General features: G+C 41.1%; 1 protein-coding gene across 1 annotated transcript in view; it reads right to left on the minus strand.

Moving 5' to 3' along the window:
• LOC139751921 (uncharacterized) overlaps positions 1 to 23,704 on the minus strand; it is a 217,934-nt gene that overhangs the window by 111,603 nt on the left and 82,627 nt on the right. Inside the window, 6 exon segments of the mRNA XM_071667621.1 lie at positions 5,530 to 5,669; positions 7,608 to 7,814; positions 9,724 to 9,851; positions 11,455 to 11,585; positions 12,043 to 12,218; positions 18,009 to 18,194. Of these exon segments, the coding sequence (XP_071523722.1) occupies positions 5,530 to 5,669; positions 7,608 to 7,814; positions 9,724 to 9,851; positions 11,455 to 11,585; positions 12,043 to 12,218; positions 18,009 to 18,194 (968 nt within the window).

Below are 23,704 nucleotides of genomic sequence, written 5' to 3' on the forward strand. Positions count from 1 at the left end.
CCACACACGCAAATATACATACCTACACAGCTTTCCATGGTTTACCCCAGACGCTTCACATGCCTTGCTTCAATCCACTGACAGCACGTCAACCCCTGTATACCACATGACTCCAATTCACTCTATTTCTTGCCCTCCTTTCACCCTCCTGCATGTTCAGGCCCCGATCACACAAAATCTTTTTCACTCCATCTTTCCACCTCCAATTTGGTCTCCCTCTTCTCCTCGTTCCCTCCACCTCCGACACATATATCCTCTTGGTCAATCTCTCCTCACTCATTCTCTCCATGTGCCCAAACCATTTCAAAACACCCTCTTCTGCTCTCTCAACCACGCTCTTTTTATTTCCACACATCTCTCTTACCCTTACGTTACTTACTCGATCAAACCACCTCACACCACACATTGTCCTCAAACATCTCATTTCCAGCACATCCATCCTCCTGCGCACATCTCTATCCATAGCCCACGCCTCGCAACCATACAACATTGTTGGAACCACTATTCCCTCAAACATACCCATTTTTGCTTTCCGAGATAATGTTCTCGACTTCCACACATTTTTCAAGGCTCCCAAAATTTTCGCCCCCTCCCCCACCCTATGATCCACTTCCGCTTCCATGGTTCCATCCGCTGACAGATCCACTCCCAGATATCTAAAACACTTCACTTCCTCCAGTTTTTCTCCATTCAAACTCACCTCCCAATTGACTTGACCCTCACCCCTACTGTACCTAATAACCTTGCTCTTATTCACATTTACTCTCAACTTTCTTCTTCCACACACTTTACCAAACTCAGTCACCGGCTTCTGCAGTTTCTCACATGAATCAGCCACCAGCGCTGTATCATCAGCGAACAACAACTGACTCACTTCCCAAGCTCTCTCATCCCCAACAGACTTCATACTTGCCCCTCTTTCCAGGACTCTTGCATTTACCTCCCTTACAACCCCATCCATAAACAAATTAAACAACCATGGAGACATCACACACCCCTGCCGCAAACCTACATTCACTGAGAACCAATCACTTTCCTCTCTTCCTACACGTACACATGCCTTACATCCTCGATAAAAACTTTTCACTGCTTCTAACAACTTGCCTCCCACACCATATATTCTTAATACCTTCCACAGAGCATCTCTATCAACTCTATCATATGCCTTCTCCAGATCCATAAATGCTACATACAAATCCATTTGCTTTTCTAAGTATTTCTCACATACATTCTTCAAAGCAAACACCTGATCCACACATCCTCTACCACTTCTGAAACCGCACTGCTCTTCCCCAATCTGATGCTCTGTACATGCCTTCACCCTCTCAATCAATACCCTCCCATATAATTTACCAGGAATACTCAACAAACTTATACCTCTGTAATTTGAGCACTCACTCTTATCCCCTTTGCCTTTGTACAATGGCACTATGCACGCATTCCGCCAATCCTCAGGCACCTCACCATGAGTCATACATACATTAAATAACCTTACCAACCAGTCAACAATACAGTCACCCCCTTTCTTAATAAATTCCACTGCAATGCCATCCAAACCTGCTGCCTTGCCGGCTTTCATCTTCCGCAAAGCTTTTACTACCTCTTCTCTGTTTACCAAATCATTTTCCCTAACCCTCTCACTTTGCACACCACCTCGACCAAAACACCCTATATCTGCCACTCTGTCATCAGACACATTCAACAAACCTTCAAAATACTCATTCCATCTCCTTCTCACATCACCGCTACTTGTTATCACCTCCCCATTTACGCCCTTCACTGAAGTTCCCATTTGCTCCCTTGTCTTAAGCACCCTATTTACCTCCTTCCAGAACATCTTTTTATTCTCCCTAAAATTTACTGATAGTCTCTCACCCCAACTCTCATTTGCCCTTTTTTTCACCTCTTGCACCTTTCTCTTGACCTCCTGTCTCTTTCTTTTATACTTCTCCCACTCAATTGCATTTTTTCCCTGCAAAAATCGTCCAAATGCCTCTCTCTTCTCTTTCACTAATACTCTTACTTCTTCATCCCACCACTCACTACCCTTTCTAAACAGCCCACCTCCCACTCTTCTCATGCCACAAGCATCTTTTGCGCAATCCATCACTGATTCCCTAAATACATCCCATTCCTCCCCCACTCCCCTTACTTCCATTGTTCTCACCTTTTTCCATTCTGTACACAGTCTCTCCTGGTACTTCCCCACACAGGTCTCCTTCCCAAGCTCACTTACTCTCACCACCTTCTTCACCCCAACATTCGCTCTTCTTTTCTGAAAACCCATACTAATCTTCACCTTAGCCTCCACAAGATAATGATCAGACATCCCTCCAGTTGCACCTCTCAGCACATTAACATCCAAAAGTCTCTCTTTCGCACGCCTGTCAATTAACACGTAATCCAATAACGCTCTCTGGCCATCTCTCCTACTTATATACGTATCCTTATGTATATCTCGCTTTTTAAACCAGGTATTCCCAATCATCAGTCCTTTTTCAGCACATAAATCTACAAGCTCTTCACCATTTAAAATGAAAAAAGAAAGAATATTTGTACGAGTGGGGAGTAACTACAGAGAAAGTTTAGAGTAAGTGTAACTACAGTGTTTGGATGGAATGCTGTCAAGACATTCTGTTACACAGTAGAATCACCATATCAACAAACGGGAGGAGAAATAGTTTCATTTGATTGGGTTGTCAATAAACATGCATAATACATTTCATTATGAAAATATTATTCCTGTACATTCCTCAAATGAAACTGTTTCCTGTGAGGTGGGGTAGCACTAGGAATGGATTAAGGCAAGCAAGTATGAATATGTATATATGATATGTATGTATATGTGTATATGTATATGTATGCATATGTGCATGTATGGGCACTTATGTATATATTTATGTGTATGTGAGTGAATGGGCCATTCTTCGTCTGTTTCCTAGAGCTACCTTGCTGAAGCGGGAAACAGAGATTAAGTATAATAATAATCATATATACATACATTTTATTTACTTATTATACATAATCACTGTTTCCCATGTCAGTGAGGTAGCACCAGGAAACAGATGAAGAATGGCCCATCCACTCATACATACATATATATACATAAACATAAATACCCTTACACACACATATACATACATATATACATCAACATATACACATATACATAGACATATACCAATACACACATGTACATTTTCATACATGCTCGCCTTCATCCATTCCTGGCACTACCCCACCCCACAGGAAACAGCATCGCTACCCCCAGCTTCAGCAGCAGGAGGTCAAGAGGAAGGTGCAAGGGTTGAAAAAGGGGGCAAATGAAAGTTGGGGTGAGAAAGTATCATTAAGTTTTAGGGAGAATTAAAAGATGTTTTGGAAGAAAGTAAATAATGTGCGAGACAGGAGAACAAATGGGAACATCGGTGAAGGGGGCAAGGGAGGAAGTAATAAAAGGAAGTGATGAAGTGAGGAGATGGAGTGAGTATTTTGAAGGTTTGTTGAATGTTTAATGATAGTGTGGCAGATGTAGGGTGTTTTGGTCAGGGTGGTGTGTGAAGTGAGAGGGTCAGGGCGAGTGGTTTGGTTAAGAGAAAAGAGGTGGTGAAAGCCTTGCTGAAGATGAAATGCATCAAGGTGACAGGTTTGGATGGTATTGCAGTTGAACTTATTAAGAAAGGGGGTGACTGTGTTGTTGATTGGTTGGTAAGGATATTCAGTGTATGTACGGATCATGGTGAAGTACCTGAGGATTGGCGGAATGCATGTAAAGTGCCACTGTACAAAGGCAAAGGGGATAAAGGGGAGTGTTCAAACTACAGAGGCATAAATTTGTTGAGTATCCCTGGAAAATTGTATGGGAGGGTATTGATTGAGAGGGTGAAGGCATGTACAGAACATCAGATTGAGGAGGAGCAGTGTGGATTCAGAACTGGTAGAGGATGTGTGGATCAGGTGTTTGCTTTGGAGAATGTGTGTGAGAAATACTTAGAAAAACAGATGGATTTGTATGTGGCATTTATGGATGTGGAGATGGCATATGATAGGTTTGATAGGGATGCTTTGTGAAGGACTTAAGAGTATATGGTGTGGGAAGTAAGCTGTTAGAAGCAGTGGAAAGTTTTTATCAGGGATGTAAGGCATGTGCATGAGTGGGAAGAGAGGAGAGTGATTGGTTCCCAGAGAAGTGGTGTGTGATGTTGCCCAGGTTGTCTAAGTTGTTTATGGTTGGGGATGTTAGGGAGGTTAATGCAAGGGTTTTGGAGAGAGGGCCATTTATGCAGTTTGTTGGAAATGAGAGGGCCTGGGAAGTCAGTCAGTTTCTGTTTGCTGATGATACAGCACTGGTGGCTGATTCAAGTTAGAAACTGCAGAAGTTGGTGAGTGAGGTAGGAAAGTGTCTGAAAGGAGAAAGTTGAGAGTAAATGTGAATAATAGCAAGGTTATTAAGTTCAGTAAGGTTAAGGAACAAGGTAATTGGGAGGTAAGTTTGAACGGAGAATGGTTGGAGGAAGTGAAGCATTTTAGATATCTGGGAGTGGACTTACCTCCAAATGGAACCATGCAAGTGGAAATGAGTCACAAGGTTAGTGAGGGGGCGAAGGTTCAGGGAGCAGTGAAGAATGTGTGGAAGGAGAGAACATTATCTCAAGAGAGCAAAAATGGGTTTATCTGAAGGAATAGTAGTTCTAACAATATATATGGTTGCGAGGCTTGGGCTATAGATTGGGTTGTACGGAGAAAGGAGGATGTGTTGGAAATGAAATGCTTAAGGAAAATGTGTGGTATGAGGAGGTTCGATCGAGTAAGTAATGAAAGGGTAAGAGAGATGTTTGGTAATAAAAAGAGTGTAGTTGAGAGAGCAGAGGAGGGCATGTTGAAATGGTTTGGATATATGGAGAGAATAAGTGAGGAAAGATTGACAAAGAGGATATATATGTCAGAGGTGGAGGGAACAAGGTGAAGCAGGAGACCAAATTGGAGGTGGAAGGATGGAGTGAAAAAGATTTTGAGCGATCGGGGCCTGAACATACAGGAGGGTGAGAGGCGTGCAAGGAATATAGTGAATTGGAACGATGTGGTATACAGGGATCGATGCCCTGTCAAAGGACTGAACCAAGGCATGTGAAACGTCTGGGGTAAACAATGGAAAGGTCTGCAAGGCCTGGATGGGGATAGGGAGCTATGGTTTTAGTGCATTACACATGACAGCTAGAGACTGAGTGTGAACAAATGTGGTCTTTTTTTGTCTGTTTTCCTGGTGCTACCTCACTGAAGTGGGGGACAGCAATGCAGTTTCCTGTGGGGCAAAGTAGCGCCAGGAATGGATAAAGGCAAGCAAGCATAAATATGTTCGTGTGTATATATGTATATGTCTGTGCATGTGTATGTATATGTGTACATGTATATGTGCGTGTATGGGTGTTCATGTATATCTATGTATATATGAGTTTGTGTAATATTCTGCCTAATTATCTTATACTAATTGCTACATTCTAAAATCAGTAGAAAATTCATGAAACTTACTTCTGCACAGGGGATGAGTTTCTAAATTCTATCATGAAGGGGTTTTCAACCAAAGGATTCCCAAACTGGTGAAGATTCAGGACCCTAAATTTTTGCAGCAGACGCTCCAGACTGGGGAAGACTTTCATCAAGTCAATTGTCTGGAAGAAATTATGAAAAATGGTTCATCAATGTTAAGTACATTATGCAGATTACGCAATCTAAAAGTGTGTCAAAGGAGTGCGTAATGTTCAATCCAATGAGAACATGAATAATGAATATGATGTAGAAAGGCAGAATACAAGAAACAGGCAGAAATAGGTGAGCATGTTCATTATCCATCATGGCAGGAGAGAAAATTGCACTGAAACATTTGAGAAATAAAACTCAAGTTGAACTTTTTGTTTCCTCAACCAGCCCTCAGACATGCAGGAGTTATTGGAAGTATGGATAGAGAAAACAACAAAAACTGATCAAAGCTTAATATTCTAATTGGAGGGCCAATAAAGTAAAGGAAAAAGTAAATACAAGGAGAAAGCATGAATGAGGAGAAAATGAGCAAAGAACGAGCATGAATAAGATTACTGAAATGAAGCAGTGAACCTAAAAAGGTGCTTGGACCTAGTTTTGCACAGGAGAGAGGATATGAAAAAACACCATAGATATAAACTCTGCAAATTCTTTGGTGTTCTATTTTCATTCAATGTCCATCTATAAAGGTGCCTCAAGGGCATATCTCAACTTTTCACTTATCAAATAAAGAAGCATTTAAAGAGTGCATCAATAAAGGATGCCACAGAGGTGCTGAGCACTGCAAGTTGTCTGCCCTCTTTCTATTAGTTTCAGTCAATTTATGTCACCCTTCTTTAAAACCAGCTTGGGGCTCACACTTCACTATCAGTCTCACATGAGGGAGAGTGTCAAGAGCCCTTTTGGTTGGCTGGAGATACACAATTCATCCAATTATATCTTTTCTCTATGACATTACTGATTTATAAATGTTCAAATAGATTAATTATGGACAATTTCTTTTTAATAATATTCTGGCTTTTACTCAGTTTTCTGCCTGATCATTTTCTCTAGCATTCTCCATACTGCACTCATTAGTGGTATCAGTCCATAGTTTACACACAGCTGTAATTACCTATTTGTACAATATGGAAAGAAGGTTCTACACTGATGGGACCCTGATTCATGTACTTTCAATACCATCGAGAAGACTTCAATATCATTGTAAGCTGCCAGCATTCACTGTCTCCTTATTCAGACCATATTCATGTGTGGACACATACATTCATGTTATAACTTTTTGTGTGTACTGGGAAGTGAGTTTTACACTTGTCCTGTCTCTTACCCTCATATATATCACCACTTAACCCCATACCTGTGTACCGGGTCTTTCCTCTTATACATACACACCCTACACTAAGTCACATATGACTGTGTACATGTTCAACAGATACTGGAACCCTATGAAAAGAATTGTGATAATACAAACAAAGGAAATCAGTCACTAGAAAGAGTTTACTATGCAACAACTGTGAGAGGGTAACTATGGGTGTTGCAAAGAAGATATGATTTTCCCCTTTCCCAAGGGGGCACAGATATGAGATAGGCTTATGATATATTACTGCATCAGTTACTGTTGAGGCAAAAATACATTAGAAGAACCAAGTTTTCATGAATTGGTCACTCGATAAAATTTAAGCAAATTTCAAAACCAGATCTAAAAAGACCTCAATGAGCATGTGCACCCTTGGAAGTGGCAGCAACAATGTTTTACTACATGCAACAATGAATTTTCATGCCTCAATGCATAACACTATAACTCCACTTTAATATACAATTCTGATATAGCCATTTATTCAAACTTCTGAAAACTTTTATCAAACTACCAAAAAGTCGAATCTTCTGAAGAGGAAAGAGGTTTAATCTTCTTTGCCTGTCTTCACATAGCAGGTTTCTTAGAGTTAGATTTAGTTTTATAGCCCTTCAAGCCTACAGGGAGGGCAAACAGGTAGTTTAGATTAATAATGTCTTTAACTGTCCAAACTGAAATTAATAAAAAATAAAAAAAAAAGAACATCCTTTGAACTCACCACTCCAGACATAATTTCTGAGGTATTAAGCAGTGGCTCTATATCTTCAGAGAGTTGATGCAGAGAGTAAGAGCAAAGAATTTTCTCCAGATCCAGCCAATCTTCCTCAAGAAGGTTTGGGTGAAAAAGGGACTCACTAACACCATCACAGCACATTTGCTCATGTATCACTGATGGAGCTACTCCTGATACTAAACTGTAGTACACCTGGAAGTCAACTATAATTATGAGAGGTAAAGTGTTTTATAATGTACTGAAATAATATCAAATATCTATTATTATTACTATCATCATTATTATCATTATCATTATCATACTTGATCGTCATTTCCTGCATCAGCGAGGTAGTGCCAGGAAACAGATGAAGAATGGCCCATACACACATATACACATATAAATACTTAAACGCACATATATGTAAATATAAATACATATACATATCATATACACATATACATACACATACACAGCCATATACATGTATACACATGTACATATTCATACTTGCTTGCCTTCATCCATTCCCGGTACCAGCCTGCCCCACAGGAAAGAGCATCACCACCCTCTGGGTCAGTGAGGTAGCGCCAGGAAAACAGACAGAAAAGGCCACATTCATTCATACTCGGTCTCTAGTTGTCATGTGTAATGCACCAAAACCATAGCTCCTTATCCATATCTAGGCCTCAGACGTCTCACATGCTCTGGTTCAGTCCATTTCCCATATTAGTGAGGAAGCATTAGGAACAGACAAAGAAAGGCCATATCCACTCACATTCATTCTCTTTCTGTCATGTGTAATGCACTGAAGCCACAGCTCCCTATCCACACAACTTTCCATGGTTTATCCAAGACACTTCACATTCTCTGGTTTTGTCCACTAACAGCACATTGCCCCCAGTGTACTACATTGTTCCAATTCACTCTATTCCATGCACACCTTTCACCACCCTGCATGTTCAAGCCCCAATCACTCGAAATCCTTTCTACTATATCCTTCCACCTCCAATTTGTTCTCCCAGGTCCCTTCACTTCTGATAATGTCATATAGCCTCCCCTTTTCATACTTGAGTGTCATATCCCACATTAGAAAGGTAGCGCCAAAAACAAAGAAAGGCCACATTTCCTCACGTCCATTTCCTAGCTGTTAGGTGCAATGCACATGACACAACCATGATGTCACTTATACATATCTACAAATGGAAAGTCTGACCATATTTTGTTCTGTAATCAACTACCCCAAACACAATAATTGATAATGAATACAACCACAAACTAAAGACATCTAAACTTTAATTATCAAATCATAACAGACAATACTGTGATCCCACAAGTAGAAACTTTCTAGTCTTTTGGGAGGATGGCATCTTTCAAAAACTTCCTTGATGCAAATGAGCCAAAATCCTGGCACATCCCTTAAAGCAATTCAATTCCCCTAACCTTTTTCCCACAAAAAATTCATCTTGCCAGCCAACCTTTTGACAGACAGAAAGCATGTACAGGAGCATTGTGTGTCCAAATACCAAAAGTGTAAGGAAAGCAGGAAGAAAATCCCTCTGAGACACATCCACATAAAACAAGATAGACTCTTTAGGAAGTTCACAGCTTTTTTTCCACTAGGAAGAAATAACTTTTCCCAAATACAGCCTGTATAAAACAACAGAGGGAACTTAGGAGAAGAAAGCCATTAATAATAAACAAATAGAAATTCTTACCATTTTCAGGTACACTTCTACTCACTAAAGCTGACGTATAAAAAGAATAACAATATTTCACATAAATGGAATCTTTGAAGGTTTTCCCATGATCTCTTCAAATCCATCTACTTTGAGAAACTGTCTTTTTTAACCCACCTCGAGAGACAGAGAGAGAGAGAGAGAGAGAGAGAGAGAGAGAGAGAGAGAGAGAGAGAGAGAAATGGTCTATTTACGGGAAAGTAAATATTGGGGCAGCTTTTAAAATAAACCATTCCCTTAAAATGAGGAAAAATACAAACTCATTCATCATTCCTACCTCAAACTGTTCACCAAAAAGATTTTCTCTTGAAAATCTGTGGTTCGATACAAAGTAGAAGAATCTCTCCACCAATACCAACAAACCTCAAGGGCATGCAACTCACCTCTGACTCTGGGAACCACAAGCCAATAGCCACTAAGTTGGGTAATCTTGATATAACCAAAGGCAGCAAGTCCTCCAAGGTACCAAGGCCTTCCACCAACACACTTGCATCAAACACACCTGTTGACTCTGTTCAACATAGGTTTGAAAAGTTACACAGTAATCATGTTCTATCTACTTAACTAATTCCTTCCTGCCCCAAGAGTCCCTTCTATCTTCCATAGGGGTTCTGTAGTACTGAGAACGCTGGCCATGTCCAAATGGGAGGACTACAGGTCATAAGGCAAGGGTGTCTACATGGGAAGGGTGAAGGCCAAATGAGCAGAAAGTGTTTGTTGTTTTCATTGTGGTAGTTGCAGGATGGGTATGAAGGGTCTCACTTCCTCTAAAGCAAATATAACCAAGGTGCAAATCACACAAAATAGTACACTCTGAACAATCACTAGCTGCCTAGCAACCACAATCACTCAACACCTACATGGTGAAACATAGATCCTTTCATAATATCCCACCTCAACATGCTCTGCACTCAATTTTATGCAACTGCACTCAACCTTTCCCACACAAATCACTTTGCAAATAACACCAACCCCCTTTAGCAGAAATGAATAACTTACCCTTGCCTCACACCAATAACCTCTACCCTCAGATCCCCTAACCCCAACAAATGTTAATACAAACAAAACACATAAATACTGAAATAACCAAACAAGCACTAAACAGCCAATCTTCTAACTCGGTATAAAACTCCAACTCACTGGACATATGCCAATCAGAAGCCACACTCTCCAGTCAAACATGAGTCACATTCTCTTGTCTAAGTTCTGAACAACACTCATCACAACAAAACCTCAATCACCATTTCATCATATCCCAAGACCCTTCATACTCATGATGCAGCTACCATAAGGAAAACACCAAACACCTATTGCTCCTGCCCTGCACTCACTGCACTTACACATACGACATCACACCACCTGTGGACCCAACTGGTGGATGTGGCTAGCTTCCTGAGTGCTGCAAGAGCTCATGAAGACAAAAAGGACTCCCTGGGGAGGAAATAAGTATATATACACATGTATATATTCATATTTGCTTGCCTTCATCAATTCCTGGCACTACCTCGCCCCAAAGAAAATAGCATTGCTACCCTTGGCTTCAGCGAGGTAGTGCCAGGAAAAAGACAAAAAAGGCCACATTCCTTCACACTCAGTCTCTGGCTGTCATGTGTAATGCACTGAAACCACAGCTCCCTATCTACATCCAGGCCCCACAGACCTTTCCATGGTATACCCCATACGCTTCACAAGCCCTGGTTCAGTCCTCTGTCAGCACATCGACCCCAGTATACCACATCGTTCCAATTCACTCTATTCCTTCCATGCAGTACAGATAGGTAACTAGAACAGGTAATTACATAAGATAAGACAAAGGAGGGGATTTGACTCTTATTGCCAGAGATGGGCTAAATTTTCTAGAACTAGAGGCAAATGGTCTTTTCATACATTACATACACTGTACGCGTAAAAGTGTATAATGACAATGGGTATGTATATTAAATACAGTATAGTGGAATTTCCTTTCACAGTAAAAACTCTTTTTATAAGGGGAAATAGATATATGAATAAAATTATTAATACTAAATAAAGTAATCATCAAGAATACTATGTTAGATATGCTAAATCACATCAATAAAAGACTTTCACAAATAAGGGAAAGAAAAGACTTGTACCATTAATACTTCGCTCGAGACGTGAGGCTACATGGTAAACCAAGCTTGCCCCTGGTATAAAGTAGTTGTCACCTTGAAATGCTGTGCCAATTCCTAGGCTTGTAGCTATAACTAAGACCTCCTCAACTGTCCTGTGGTAGAAATATAGTGTAGAGTACCAATGAAACATTCAATAAGAGCATATAAAATAGGCAAGATATAGAAAGCAAAGCTTAATATGACTGAGGAAAATTATATCTTTATAATACATGAATAAGTCTACTGTACAGTGAAAAATTGCAACAATTTTTAGCAACTGTCTTCTACAGTACACAGAAATTTGCAATCATCTCAAAAATAGAATATAACGTCAAGCCATTCTGAATCTACAGTTGCAAAAGGCAGGTGCTTAGTTGATTCAAGAAAGACAAAGGAGCGATACCTTGTTAAAAAAAAAAATCACTTTTCCACATGGTTTAATGTCCCACTATTCAAGTTTTGTGAAGTTGTACTATATTGCATAATTAAGATTTACAGTGAATCTGCCAAACTTTGGTGTCACATAAAAACTGTAATCTTACTTTATGAATGCAATATTAAGCAGCTTACACATTAAACAAGGTTTTAAACTTGGGTAGAGCTTTTTCCCACTCCAGGCTCTCCATCCAAGATGGAACCTGAAAGCTGCTGTTAAAAGAGTCACCTCCTAGTAGAGACATGGCATCCACAACTACATTTTCTATAAGGAGGGCTAGCATGGCAGTATCCACCTCCATGGTAACATTCTGCAAGAGAAACTTTGCAAAGTTACAGGCTCACCAGACATATCATTAAGCAACCAACAAAATTTCAAATACACAATCAACCAAAGCTTTACACATTATATTGATAAGTTGTCTGTTAACTACACAATCAGACTGGCTGAATTGGACAGCTAAACAATGAGGAACTGAAAAATCTAATGAAGGCAGTTGTGAACCACAGGTAAGTGATCTGAGAGGATGTCTAAGGAAATTTTGAAAAATGGAAAGAAGGGTATTCTAGTATTCCCTAAATATCTTTATCTCATCAGGTTCAATTACCTCACAGATCTGATCGAAAGCAGCTATATAATATTGTTTGATAACTGCAAATATTTCTTAGAAACTGCAGAAGCTGGTGACTGAGTTTGGTAAAGTGTGTGAAAGAAGAAAGTTAAGAGTAAATGTGAATAAGAGCAACGTTATTAGGTACAGTAGGGTTGAGGGTCAAGTCAATTGGGAGGTAAGTTTGAATGGAGAAAAACTGGAGGAAGTAAAGTGTTTTAGATATCTGGGAGTGGATCTGGCAGCGGATGGAACCATGGAAGTGGAAGTGAATCATAGGGTGGGGGAGGGGGCGAAAATCCTGGGAGCCTTGAAGAATGTGTGGAAGTCGAGAACATTATCTCGGAAAGCAAAAATGGCTATGTTTGAAGGAATAGTGGTTCCAACAATGTTGTATGGTTGCGAGGCGTGGGCTATGGATAGAGTTGTGAGCAGGAGGGTGGATGTGCTGAGGACAACATGTGGTGTGAGGTGGTTTGATCAAGTAAGTAATGTAAGGGTAAGAGAGATGTGTGGAAATAAAAAGAGCATGGTTGAGAGAGCAGAAGAGGGTGTTTTGAAATGGTTTGGGCACATGGAGAGAATGAGTGAGGGAAGATTGACCAAGAGGATATATGTGTCAGAGGTGGAGGGAACGAGGAGAAGTGGGAAACCATACTGGAGGTGGAAAGATGGAGTGAAAAAGATTTTGAGTGATCGGGGCCTGAACATGCAGGAGGGTGAAAGGCGGGCAAGGAATAGAGTGAACTGGGTCGATTGGTATACCGGGGTCGACATGCTGTCAATGGATTGAGTCAGGGCATGTGAAGCGTCTGGGGTAAACCATGGAAAGTTCTGTGGGGCCTGGATGTGGAAAGGGAGCTGTGGTTTCGGGCATTATTGCATGACAGCTAGAGACTGAGTGTGAATGAATGGGGCCTTTGTTGTCCTTTTCTAGCACTACCTCGCACACATGATGGGGAGGGGGATGTTATTCCATGTGTGGCGAGGTGGTGATGGCAATGAATAAAGGCAGACAGTGTGAATTGTGTGCATGTGTATATATGTATGTGTTGGTGTGCGTATATATATGTGTACATTGAGACGTATGGGTATGTATATTTGCGTGTGTGGACGTGTATGTATATACATGTGTATAGGGGTGGATTGGGCCATTTCTTTAGTCTGTTTCCTTGTGCTACCTTGCAAACGCGGGAGACAGCGGCAAAAAAAAAAAAAAAAAAAAAATCTTAGATTCAAAAATTGACTAAGATATATTCAAATGGATTTGTATGTAGCATTTATGGATCTGGAGAAGGCATATGACAGAGTTGATAGAGATGCTCTGTGGAAGGTATTAAGAATATATGGTGTGGGAGGCAAGTTGTTAGAAGCAGTGAAAAGTTTTTATCGAGGATGTAAGGCATGTGTACGTGTAGGAAGAGAGGAAAGTGATTAGTTCTCAGTGAATGTAGGTTTGCGGCAGGGGTGTGTGATGTCTCCATGGTTGTTTAATTTGTTTATGGATGGGGTTGTTAAGGAGGTGAATGCAAGAGTTTTGGAAAGAGGGGCAAGTATGAAGTCTGTTGGGGATGAGAGAGCTTGGGAAGTGAGTCAGTTGTTGTTCGCTGATGATACAGCGCTGGTGGCTGATTCATGTGAGAAACTGCAGAAGCTGGTGACTGAGTTTGGTAAAGTGTGTGAAAGAAGAAAGTTAAGAGTAAATGTGAATAAGAGCAAGGTTATTAGGTACAGTAGGGTTGAGGGTCAAGTCAATTGGGAGGTAAGTTTGAATGGAGAAAAACTGGAGGAAGTAAAGTGTTTTAGATATCTGGGAGTGGATCTGGCAGCGGATGGAACCATGGAAGCGGAAGTGGATCATAGGGTGGGGGAGGGTGCGAAAATTCTGGGAGCCTTGAAGAATGTGTGGAAGTCGAGAACATTATCTCGGAAAGCAAAAATGGCTATGTTTGAAGGAATAGTGGTTCCAACAATGTTGTATGGTTGCGAGGCGTGGGCTATGGATAGAGTTGTGCGCAGGAGGATGGATGTGCTGGAAATGAGATGTGTAAGGACAATGTGTGGTGTGAGGTGGTTTGATCGAGTAAGTAATGTAAGGGTAAGAGAGATGTGTGGAAATAAAAAGAGCGTGGTTGAGAGAGCAGAAGAGGGTGTTTTGAAATGGTTTGGGCACATGGAGAGAATGAGTGAGGAAAGATTGACCAAGAGGATATATGTGTCGGAGGTGGAGGGAACGAGGAGAAGTGGGAGACCAAATTGGAGGTGGAAAGATGGAGTGAAAAAGATTTTGTGTGATTGGGGCCTGAACATGCAGGAGGGTGAAAGGAGGGCAAGAAATAGAGTGAATTGGATCGATGTGGTATACCGGGCTTGACATGCTGTCAGTGGATTGAATCAGGGCATGTGAAGCGTCTGGGGTAAACCATGGAAAGCTGTGTAGGTATGTATATTTGCGTGTGTGGACGTACGTATATACATGTGTATGGGGGTGGGTTGGGCCATTTCTTTCGTCTGTTTCCTTGCGCTACCTCGCAAACGCGGGAGACAGCAAAAAAAAAAAAAAGAAAAAAAAAATTCAAATGCCTAAGATTTCAGCAAAATATAAGTAAACCTAAGATCACAAAATCGTGAGGTGATGGCAAAGTTGCAACGAGCATGATGGCTTGTTGTATACTGATCAGTTAAGTGGAGTTGACAATGTAGCAGATGGTATGAGAGTTAAAACCTTACACTTCATTCAAAAGTTCCAGTGTCTCTCTTTACATCATTATCATTAGAAAGGTGCTTTGAAATGAAAAGTCCCTGAGTGATAAACCATGAAGTCTTATAGCATCTTTACTGATTTTTTCAATCTTTTTTTATATCAGAGGCTCCAGCAGGTCAGAATTTCTGACCCCTGAAAAAGAATATGAATAGTCTACCTCCAAGGAGGGAGAATCTTGCCTTTTAAATAGGGCAGGGCATAACTACTTGGAAAGGCACGACAGGGTAAAGAGTTCAAATACTTAAATATGTAGGGAAAGGAAGAGATATCACAATGGGACATCTTTGAGCTGCTAATTGCCACAATGACTTGTTGAGCACTGCACAGTCGAACTAATGATAAAAGCTTGCAAGCAGCCAGCTCTCTAAAGCAAAGCCTAAGATTTGTAATATGTACAAAAGATGGAATGAGAAATAAGAGTGTGGTGTTAACAGGAGATTAAGCTTTGAGGTCATTTTTGGAGAGCTAATAAGACAAACTTCTTTAGATTTAACCAAGTAAACATATAGTCAGAATACTCCAGGTGAGATAACAGTACTCCACACGAGGACAAATTAATCCTTTATAAAGTGGAGTAAATGAGAGGGTGAAGTGTGAACCTACCAGTAAATAAATATTTAAGATGAAATTTTGCAGTAAGGCATATTGCATATGTCATGCATTTTAATAATACTGTACAGTTGTTCTTTCATGTCACTCATACTATATACTCGTCAGCTTTGTTTTCATCTGGATTTGTTTTTATCCATTTATCTAATCTTATAAACCTTTATGAACTCATTCTTGGCAGACATTTTATTTTGTCTGGCAGAACAATGAAAAGTAACCCCATCTTTCATGTTATGCTTTCATATACCTAAGTTTGGTGCCTTTCTGAAAAACTAATTCTCATAAATAATGTCTGGTGTCTTTCAGGTATATCATAAGGGATTCTTGAGGATCTAATAATTCTGCTTCTTTCCTGTTTGAGAATTCTAGTCCTAGTGAATCATTGATTTCCTATATCATGACAATCCATATGTTCCAATCCTCATTTTTGCTTGAAAAGTGTTTCTAGGGTCCCTCAAGTTCATCATTTTCAGCTTGTCTTGGAGACCATAAAAAAGCAGCAATGTGATCAACATATAAAAGCTTCTAATCTAAGATTATTCTTTTTTTTTTTTTTTTTTTTTTTTTTATACTTTGTCGCTGTCTCCCGCGTTTGCGAGGTAGCGCAAGGAAACAGACGAAAGAAATGGCCCAACCCCCCCCCCCCATACACATGTACATACACACGTCCACACACGCAAATACACATACCTACACAGCTTTCCATGGTTTACCCCAGACGCTTCACATGCCTTGCTTCAATCCACTGACAGCACGTCAACCCCTGTATACCACATGACTCCAATTCACTCTATTTCTTGCCCTCCTTTCACCCTCCTGCATGTTCAGGCCCCGATCACACAAAATCTTTTTCACTCCATCTTTCCACCTCCAATTTGGTCTCCCTCTTCTCCTCGTTCCCTCCACCTCCGACACATATATCCTCTTGGTCAATCTCTCCTCACTCATTCTCTCCATGTGCCCAAACCATTTCAAAACACCCTCTTCTGCTCTCTCAACCACGCTCTTTTTATTTCCACACATCTCTCTTACCCTTACGTTACTTACTCGATCAAACCACCTCACACCACACATTGTCCTCAAACATCTCATTTCCAGCACATCCATCCTCCTGCGCACATCTCTATCCACAGCCCACGCCTCGCAACCATACAACATTGTTGGAACCACTATTCCCTCAAACATACCCATTTTTGCTTTCCGAGATAGTGTTCTCGACTTCCACACATTTTTCAAGGCTCCCAAAATTTTCGCCCCCTCCCCCACCCTATGATCCACTTCCGCTTCCATGGTTCCATCCGCTGACAGATCCACTCCCAGATATCTAAAACACTTCACTTCCTCCAGTTTTTCTCCATTCAAACTCACCTCCCAATTGACTTGACCCTCACCCCTACTGTACCTAATAACCTTGCTCTTATTCACATTTACTCTCAACTTTCTTCTTCCACACACTTTACCAAACTCAGTCACCAGCTTCTGCAGTTTCTCACATGAATCAGCCACCAGCGCTGTATCATCAGCGAACAACAACTGACTCACTTCCCAAGCTCTCTCATCCCCAACAGACTTCATACTTGCCCCTCTTTCCAGGACTCTTGCATTTACCTCCCTTACAACCCCATCCATAAACAAATTAAACAACCATGGAGACATCACACACCCCTGCCGCAAACCTACATTCACTGAGAACCAATCACTTTCCTCTCTTCTTTGGTAACACAATTTTCAGTAACATCTTTTTCTGTTCATAACTTGTTCAGTACCTATGTTATACAGTATTGCTTTTCACTCCATGATTTACTTGTTAAAAATTTTCTCAGCCAATCAATATACTTAAAAACAAATGTTTTTTTAATTTTTTCTTTGTCTCCTTCTGATCACCTTACTTACTCTGGTGTCTTCTGCAATAAATTCTATCATACTTCTCTTAACTCTTTGTCTGTCTAAAAACATTATCATAATATCAATGCTAATAATGCTCCTTGTAGCACACCTGAGAAGGCATCCATATGCCACTAATATGAATTTACTGTAACTCTGAAAGTCCTTGATCCATCTTCTTAGATTACCTTTTAAGCTTTGAGAAATATTACGAGAGAATTTTACATGCTTACCGCAATGACTGGTGAGGAGTCAGGAAGGATCTGAGAACCAAGAAGGCTCATCTGCTGATGGTCACAAAGGAACTCCAACACATTCAGCAGGTTAGCAGCATTGGCCCCTAGGTAGTTATGCTGCTCATTATGTAAGGACAAATATTGATGGCAGGTAGTATCTTGACTAAATATGGCCTTGAAAAGCTGAAAAAATAAGGGTACTATTAATGTTTTACAATACATTATGGCTTACAATACATATCAACATATTTATTTATTTATTTATTTATTTATTTTGCTTTGTCGCTGTCTCCCGCGTTTGCGAGGTAGCGCAAGGAAACAGACGAAAGAAATGGCCCAACCCACCCCCATACACAATGTATATACATACACGACCACACACTTAAATATACATACCTATACATCTCAATGTACACATATATATACACACACAGACACATACATATATACCCATGCACACAATTCACACTGTCTGCCTTTATTCATTCCCATCACCACCTCGCCACACATGGAATACCATCCCCCTCCCCCCTCATGTGTGAGAGGTAACACTAGGAAAAGACAACAAAGGCCCCATTCGTTCACACTCAGTCTCTAGCTGTCATGAAATAATGCCCGAAACCACAGCTCCCTTTCCACAATCAGGCCCCACACAACTTTCCACGGTTTACCCCAGACGCTTCACATGCCCTGATTCAATCCACTGACAGCACGTCAACCTCGGTATACCACATCGATCCAATTCACTCTATTCCTTGCCCTCCTTTCACCCTCCTGCATGTTCAGGCCCCGATCACACAAAATCTTTTTCACTCCATCTTTCCACCTCCAATTTGGTCTCCCACTTCTCCTCGTTCCCTCCACCTCCGACACATTTATCCTCTTGGTCAATCTTTCCTCACTCATTCTCTCCATGTGCCCAAACCATTTCAAAACACCCTCTTCTGCTCTCTCAACCACGCTCTTTTTATTTCCACACATCTCTCTTACCCTTACATTACTTACTCAATCAAACCACCTCACACCACAAATTGTCCTCAAACATCTCATTTACAGCACATCCACCCTCCTGCGCACAACTCTATCCATAGCCCACGCCTCGCAACCATACAACATTGTTGGAACCACTATTCCTTCAAACATACCCATTTTTGCTTCCAAGATAATGTTCTCGACTTCCACACATTCTTCAAGGCTCCCAGGATTTTCGCCCCCTCCCCCACCCTATGATTCACTTCCGCTTCCATGGTTCCATCCGCTGCCAGATCCACTCCCAGATATCTAAAACACTTTACTTCCTTCAGTTTTTCTCCATTCAAACTTACCTCCCAATTGACTTGACCCTCAACCCTACTGTACCTAATAACCTTGCTCTTATTCACATTTACTCTTAACTTTCTTCTTTCACACACTTTACCAAACTCAGTCACCAGCTTCTGCAGTTTCTCACATGAATCAGTCACCAGCGCTGTATCATCAGCGAACAACAACTGACTCACTTCCCAAGCTCTCTCATCCACAACAGACTTCATACTTGCCCCTCTTTCCAAAACTCTTGCATTCACCTCCCTAACAACCCCATCCATAAACATATGCATACATATACATACACATACACAGATATATACATACATACACATGAACATAGCATACTTGCTTGCCTTTATCCAATCCCAGTGTCACCCCACCCCACAGGGAACAGTATTGCCACTCCCTGCATCTGCGAGATAACACCAGGGAAACAGAAAAAAAAGGGTCACATTCGTTCACACTCAATCTCTAGCTGTCATGTGTAATGCACTCGCTATCCACATCCAAGCCCTGCAGACCTTCCCATGGTTTACCCCAGATGTTTCACATTCCCTGGTTCAGTCCACTAACAGCACGTTAACAACAGTATACCACATTGTTCCAATTCACTCTATTCCTTGCACGCCTTTCACCATCTCTTTTTCAATGCATCCTTCCACCTCCAGTTTGGTCTCCTGCTTCTCCTTGTTCCCTCTACCTCTGACATACACATATACCCTCTTTGTCAACCTCTCCTCACTCATTCTCTTCATATGCCCAAACCATTTCAACACACCCTCTTTTGCTCTCTCAAAGACACTCTTTTTATTACCACACATCTCTCCTACCCTTTCATTACTTACTCAATCAAACCACCTCTTTCCACACATTCTTCATCACTGCCAGAACCTTCGCCCCTTCCCCCACCCTGTGACACTTCCACTTCCATGGTTCCATTTGCTGCTACGTCCACTCCCAGATATCTTAAACACACTTCACTTCCTCCAATTTTTCTCCAATCAAACGTATATCCCAATTAACTTGTCCCTCAACCCTGCTGAACCTAATAACCTTGCTCTTATTCACATTTACTCCCATCTTTCTCCTTTCACACACTTTTCCAAACTCAGTCACCAACTTCTGCAGTTTCTCACTGGAATCAGCCACCAGCACTGTATCATCGGCAAACAGCAACTGACTCACTTCCCAGGCCCTCTCATCCCCAACAGACTGCATAACCACCCTTCTCTCCAAAACTCTTGCATTTACCTCCCTAACCACCGTCCATAAACAAATTAAACAACCATGGTGACATCACACACCCCTGCTGCAGACCAACCTTCACTGGGGACCAGTCACTCTCCTCTCTTCCTGCTCATACACATGCCTTACATCTTTGATTAAAACTTTTCACTGCTCTAGAAGCTAACCTCCCATGCCATATATATTTCACTTCCGTTATCATTTTAACTGATCGCCATTTCCCACATCAGCAAGGTAGCGCCAGGAAACATCCACTCATTTACACACATATATATACATAAACACCCATACATGCACATGTACATACATATACATGTCAACATATACGCATATATATATGCACACACAGACATACATATATACACATGTACATACTCAATACATTCCTGGCACTAACCAGCCCTATAGTAAACAGCATCGCTACCCACTGCTTCAGCGAGATAGCACCAAGAAACTGACTAAAAAGGCTACATTTGTTCACACTCAGTCTCTAGCTGTCATGTGTAATGCACTGAAACCACAGCTCCCTATCCACATCCAGGCCCCACAGACCTTTTTATGGTTTACCCCAGATGTTTCACATGCCCTGGTTAAGTCCAGTGACAGCATGTCAACCCCAGTATACCACATCATTCCAATTCACTTTATTTCTTGCACACATCTCATCCTCTTGTATGTTCAGGCCCTGAACGCTCAAAATTTTTTCACTCCATCCTTCCACCTCCAATTTGGTCACCCGAATCTCCTTGTTCCTTCTACCTCTGACACACTCATTCCTCACTCATTCTCTCCATATGTCCAAACCATTTCAACACACCACCTTCTGCTCGCTTAACCACACTCTTTTCATTTCCACACATCTCTCTTACCCTTTCCTTACTTACTCGATCAAACCACCTCAAACCATATATTGTCCTCAAACATTTCATTTCCAACACATCCACCCTCCACCATACAACCCTATCTATAGCCCATGCCTCACAACCGTATGATATTGTTGGAACTACTATTCCTTCAAACATACCCATTTTTGCTCTCCGAGATAACGTCCTCTCCTTCCACACATTTTTCATTGCTCCCAGAACCTTCGCCCCCTTCCCCATCCTGCGACTCACTTTGATACCTGCATCTGTATCAAAGAATTGCATTTCATTGTTTAATATTGATGACAAGGTAAGTGAAATTTGAAAATTAATGCCAGGATCATTTTCCTAACACTAAAAAGAAAAAAATTCAGAATTTAACATTACAACTTCCATCTTTCTCTGGCAGTGTGGTAAATGTACAACTCCCCATGCTTCTCCATCCTTTCATAATTCCAGTTCCACACTCTCCCTCCATAAATAAACTACTAAATCACATACTCCTTCACTCTGTTGTACCTCAATGCTTGTCTCCACCTTCTGGTTCTTCCACTCAACAAGCTCAAAGTCTCCCTTGATCATTCTCCCTGCATAAATTCTCCTCATATTCCCAAACTATTACTATGGTCAATCTTCATTTCAACAACCTTATCTTTTTCATTACTATGCAATCTTCATTTCAACAACTTTATCTTTCTCTATTTCACACCTGTTTCATTTTTCTCAATCCACTCTTAATACTCTATATTTTAAACTCAAGAAATCTATGTCTGTGACCTATAATCTGTGATTCTGATAACTCAAAACATACATCACTCCTGTACATTAATAAAGTTGATACATACCTACTAACAGACTCTTTCCCTTTAACTGAGCTCTCTCAATTTTGGTACTATCTTTACTGCCCTGCTCTTTGTATATATGTGTATATTTGATTATCATGATTGGGGAAGAGCAGTGTGGTTTCAGAAGTGGTAGAGGATGTGTGGATCAGGTGTTCGCTTTGAAGAGTGTATGTGAGAAATACTTAAAAAAGCAAATGGATTTGTATGTAGCATTTATGGATCTAGAGAAGGCACATGATAAGAGTTGATAGAGATGCTCTGTGGAAGGTACTAAGAATATATGGTGTGGGAGGCAAGTTGTTAGAAGCAGTGAAAAGTTTTTATCGAGGATGTAAGGCATGTGTACGTGTAGGAAGAGAGGAAAGTGATTGGTTCTCAGTGAACGTAGGTTTGCGGCAGGGGTGTGTGATGTCTCCAAGGTTGTTTAATTTGTTTATGGATGGGGTTGTTAGGGAGGTGAATGCAAGAGTTTTGGAAAGTGGGGCAAGTATGCAGTCTGTTGTGGATGAGAGAGCTTGGGAAGTGAGTCAGTTGTTGTTCGCTGATGATACAGCGCTGGTGGCTGATTCATGTGAGAAACTGCAAAAGCTGGTGACTGAGTTTGGTAAAGTGTGTGAAAGAAGAAAGTTAAGAGTAAATGTGAATAAGAGCAACGTTATTAGGTACAGTAGGGTTGAGGGTCAAGTCAATTGGGAGGTAAGTTTGAATGGAGAAAAACTGGAGGAAGTAAAGTGTTTTAGATATCTGGGAGTGGATCTGGCAGCGGATGGAACCATGGAAGTGGAAGTGAATCATGGGGTGGGGGAGGGGGCGAAAATCCTGGGAGCCTTGAAGAATGTTGGGAAGTCGAGAACATTATCTCGGAAAGCAAAAATGGGTATGTTTGAAGAAATAGTGGTTCCAACAATGTTGTATGGTCGCGAGGCTATGGATAGAGTCATGCGCAGGAGGGTGGATGTGCTGGAAATGAGATGTTTGAGGACAATATGTGGTGTGAGGTGGTTTCATCGATTAAGTAAGGTAAGGGTAAGAGAGATGTGTGGAAATAAAAAGAGCGTGGTTGAGAGAGCAGGAGAGGGTGTTTTGAAATGGTTTGGGCACATGGAGAGAATGAGTGAGGAAAGATTGACCAAGAGGATATATGTATTGGAGGTGGAGGGAACGAGAAGTGGGAGACCATATTGGAGGTGGAAAGATGGAGTGAAAAAGATTTTGAGTGATCGGGGCCTGAACATGCAGGAGGGTAAAAGGCGGGCAAGGAATAGAGTGAATTGGATCGATGTGGTATACCGGGGTCGACGTGCTGTCAATGGATTGAATCAGGGCATGTGAAGCGTCTGGGGTAAACCATGGAAAGTTCTGTGGGGTCTGGATGTGGAAAGGGAGCCGTGGTTTCGGGCATTATTACATGACAGCTAGAGACTGAGAGGGG

Source organism: Panulirus ornatus, chromosome 12 (genome assembly GCF_036320965.1).
Source record: "Panulirus ornatus isolate Po-2019 chromosome 12, ASM3632096v1, whole genome shotgun sequence".
NCBI lineage: Eukaryota > Metazoa > Arthropoda > Malacostraca > Decapoda > Palinuridae > Panulirus > Panulirus ornatus.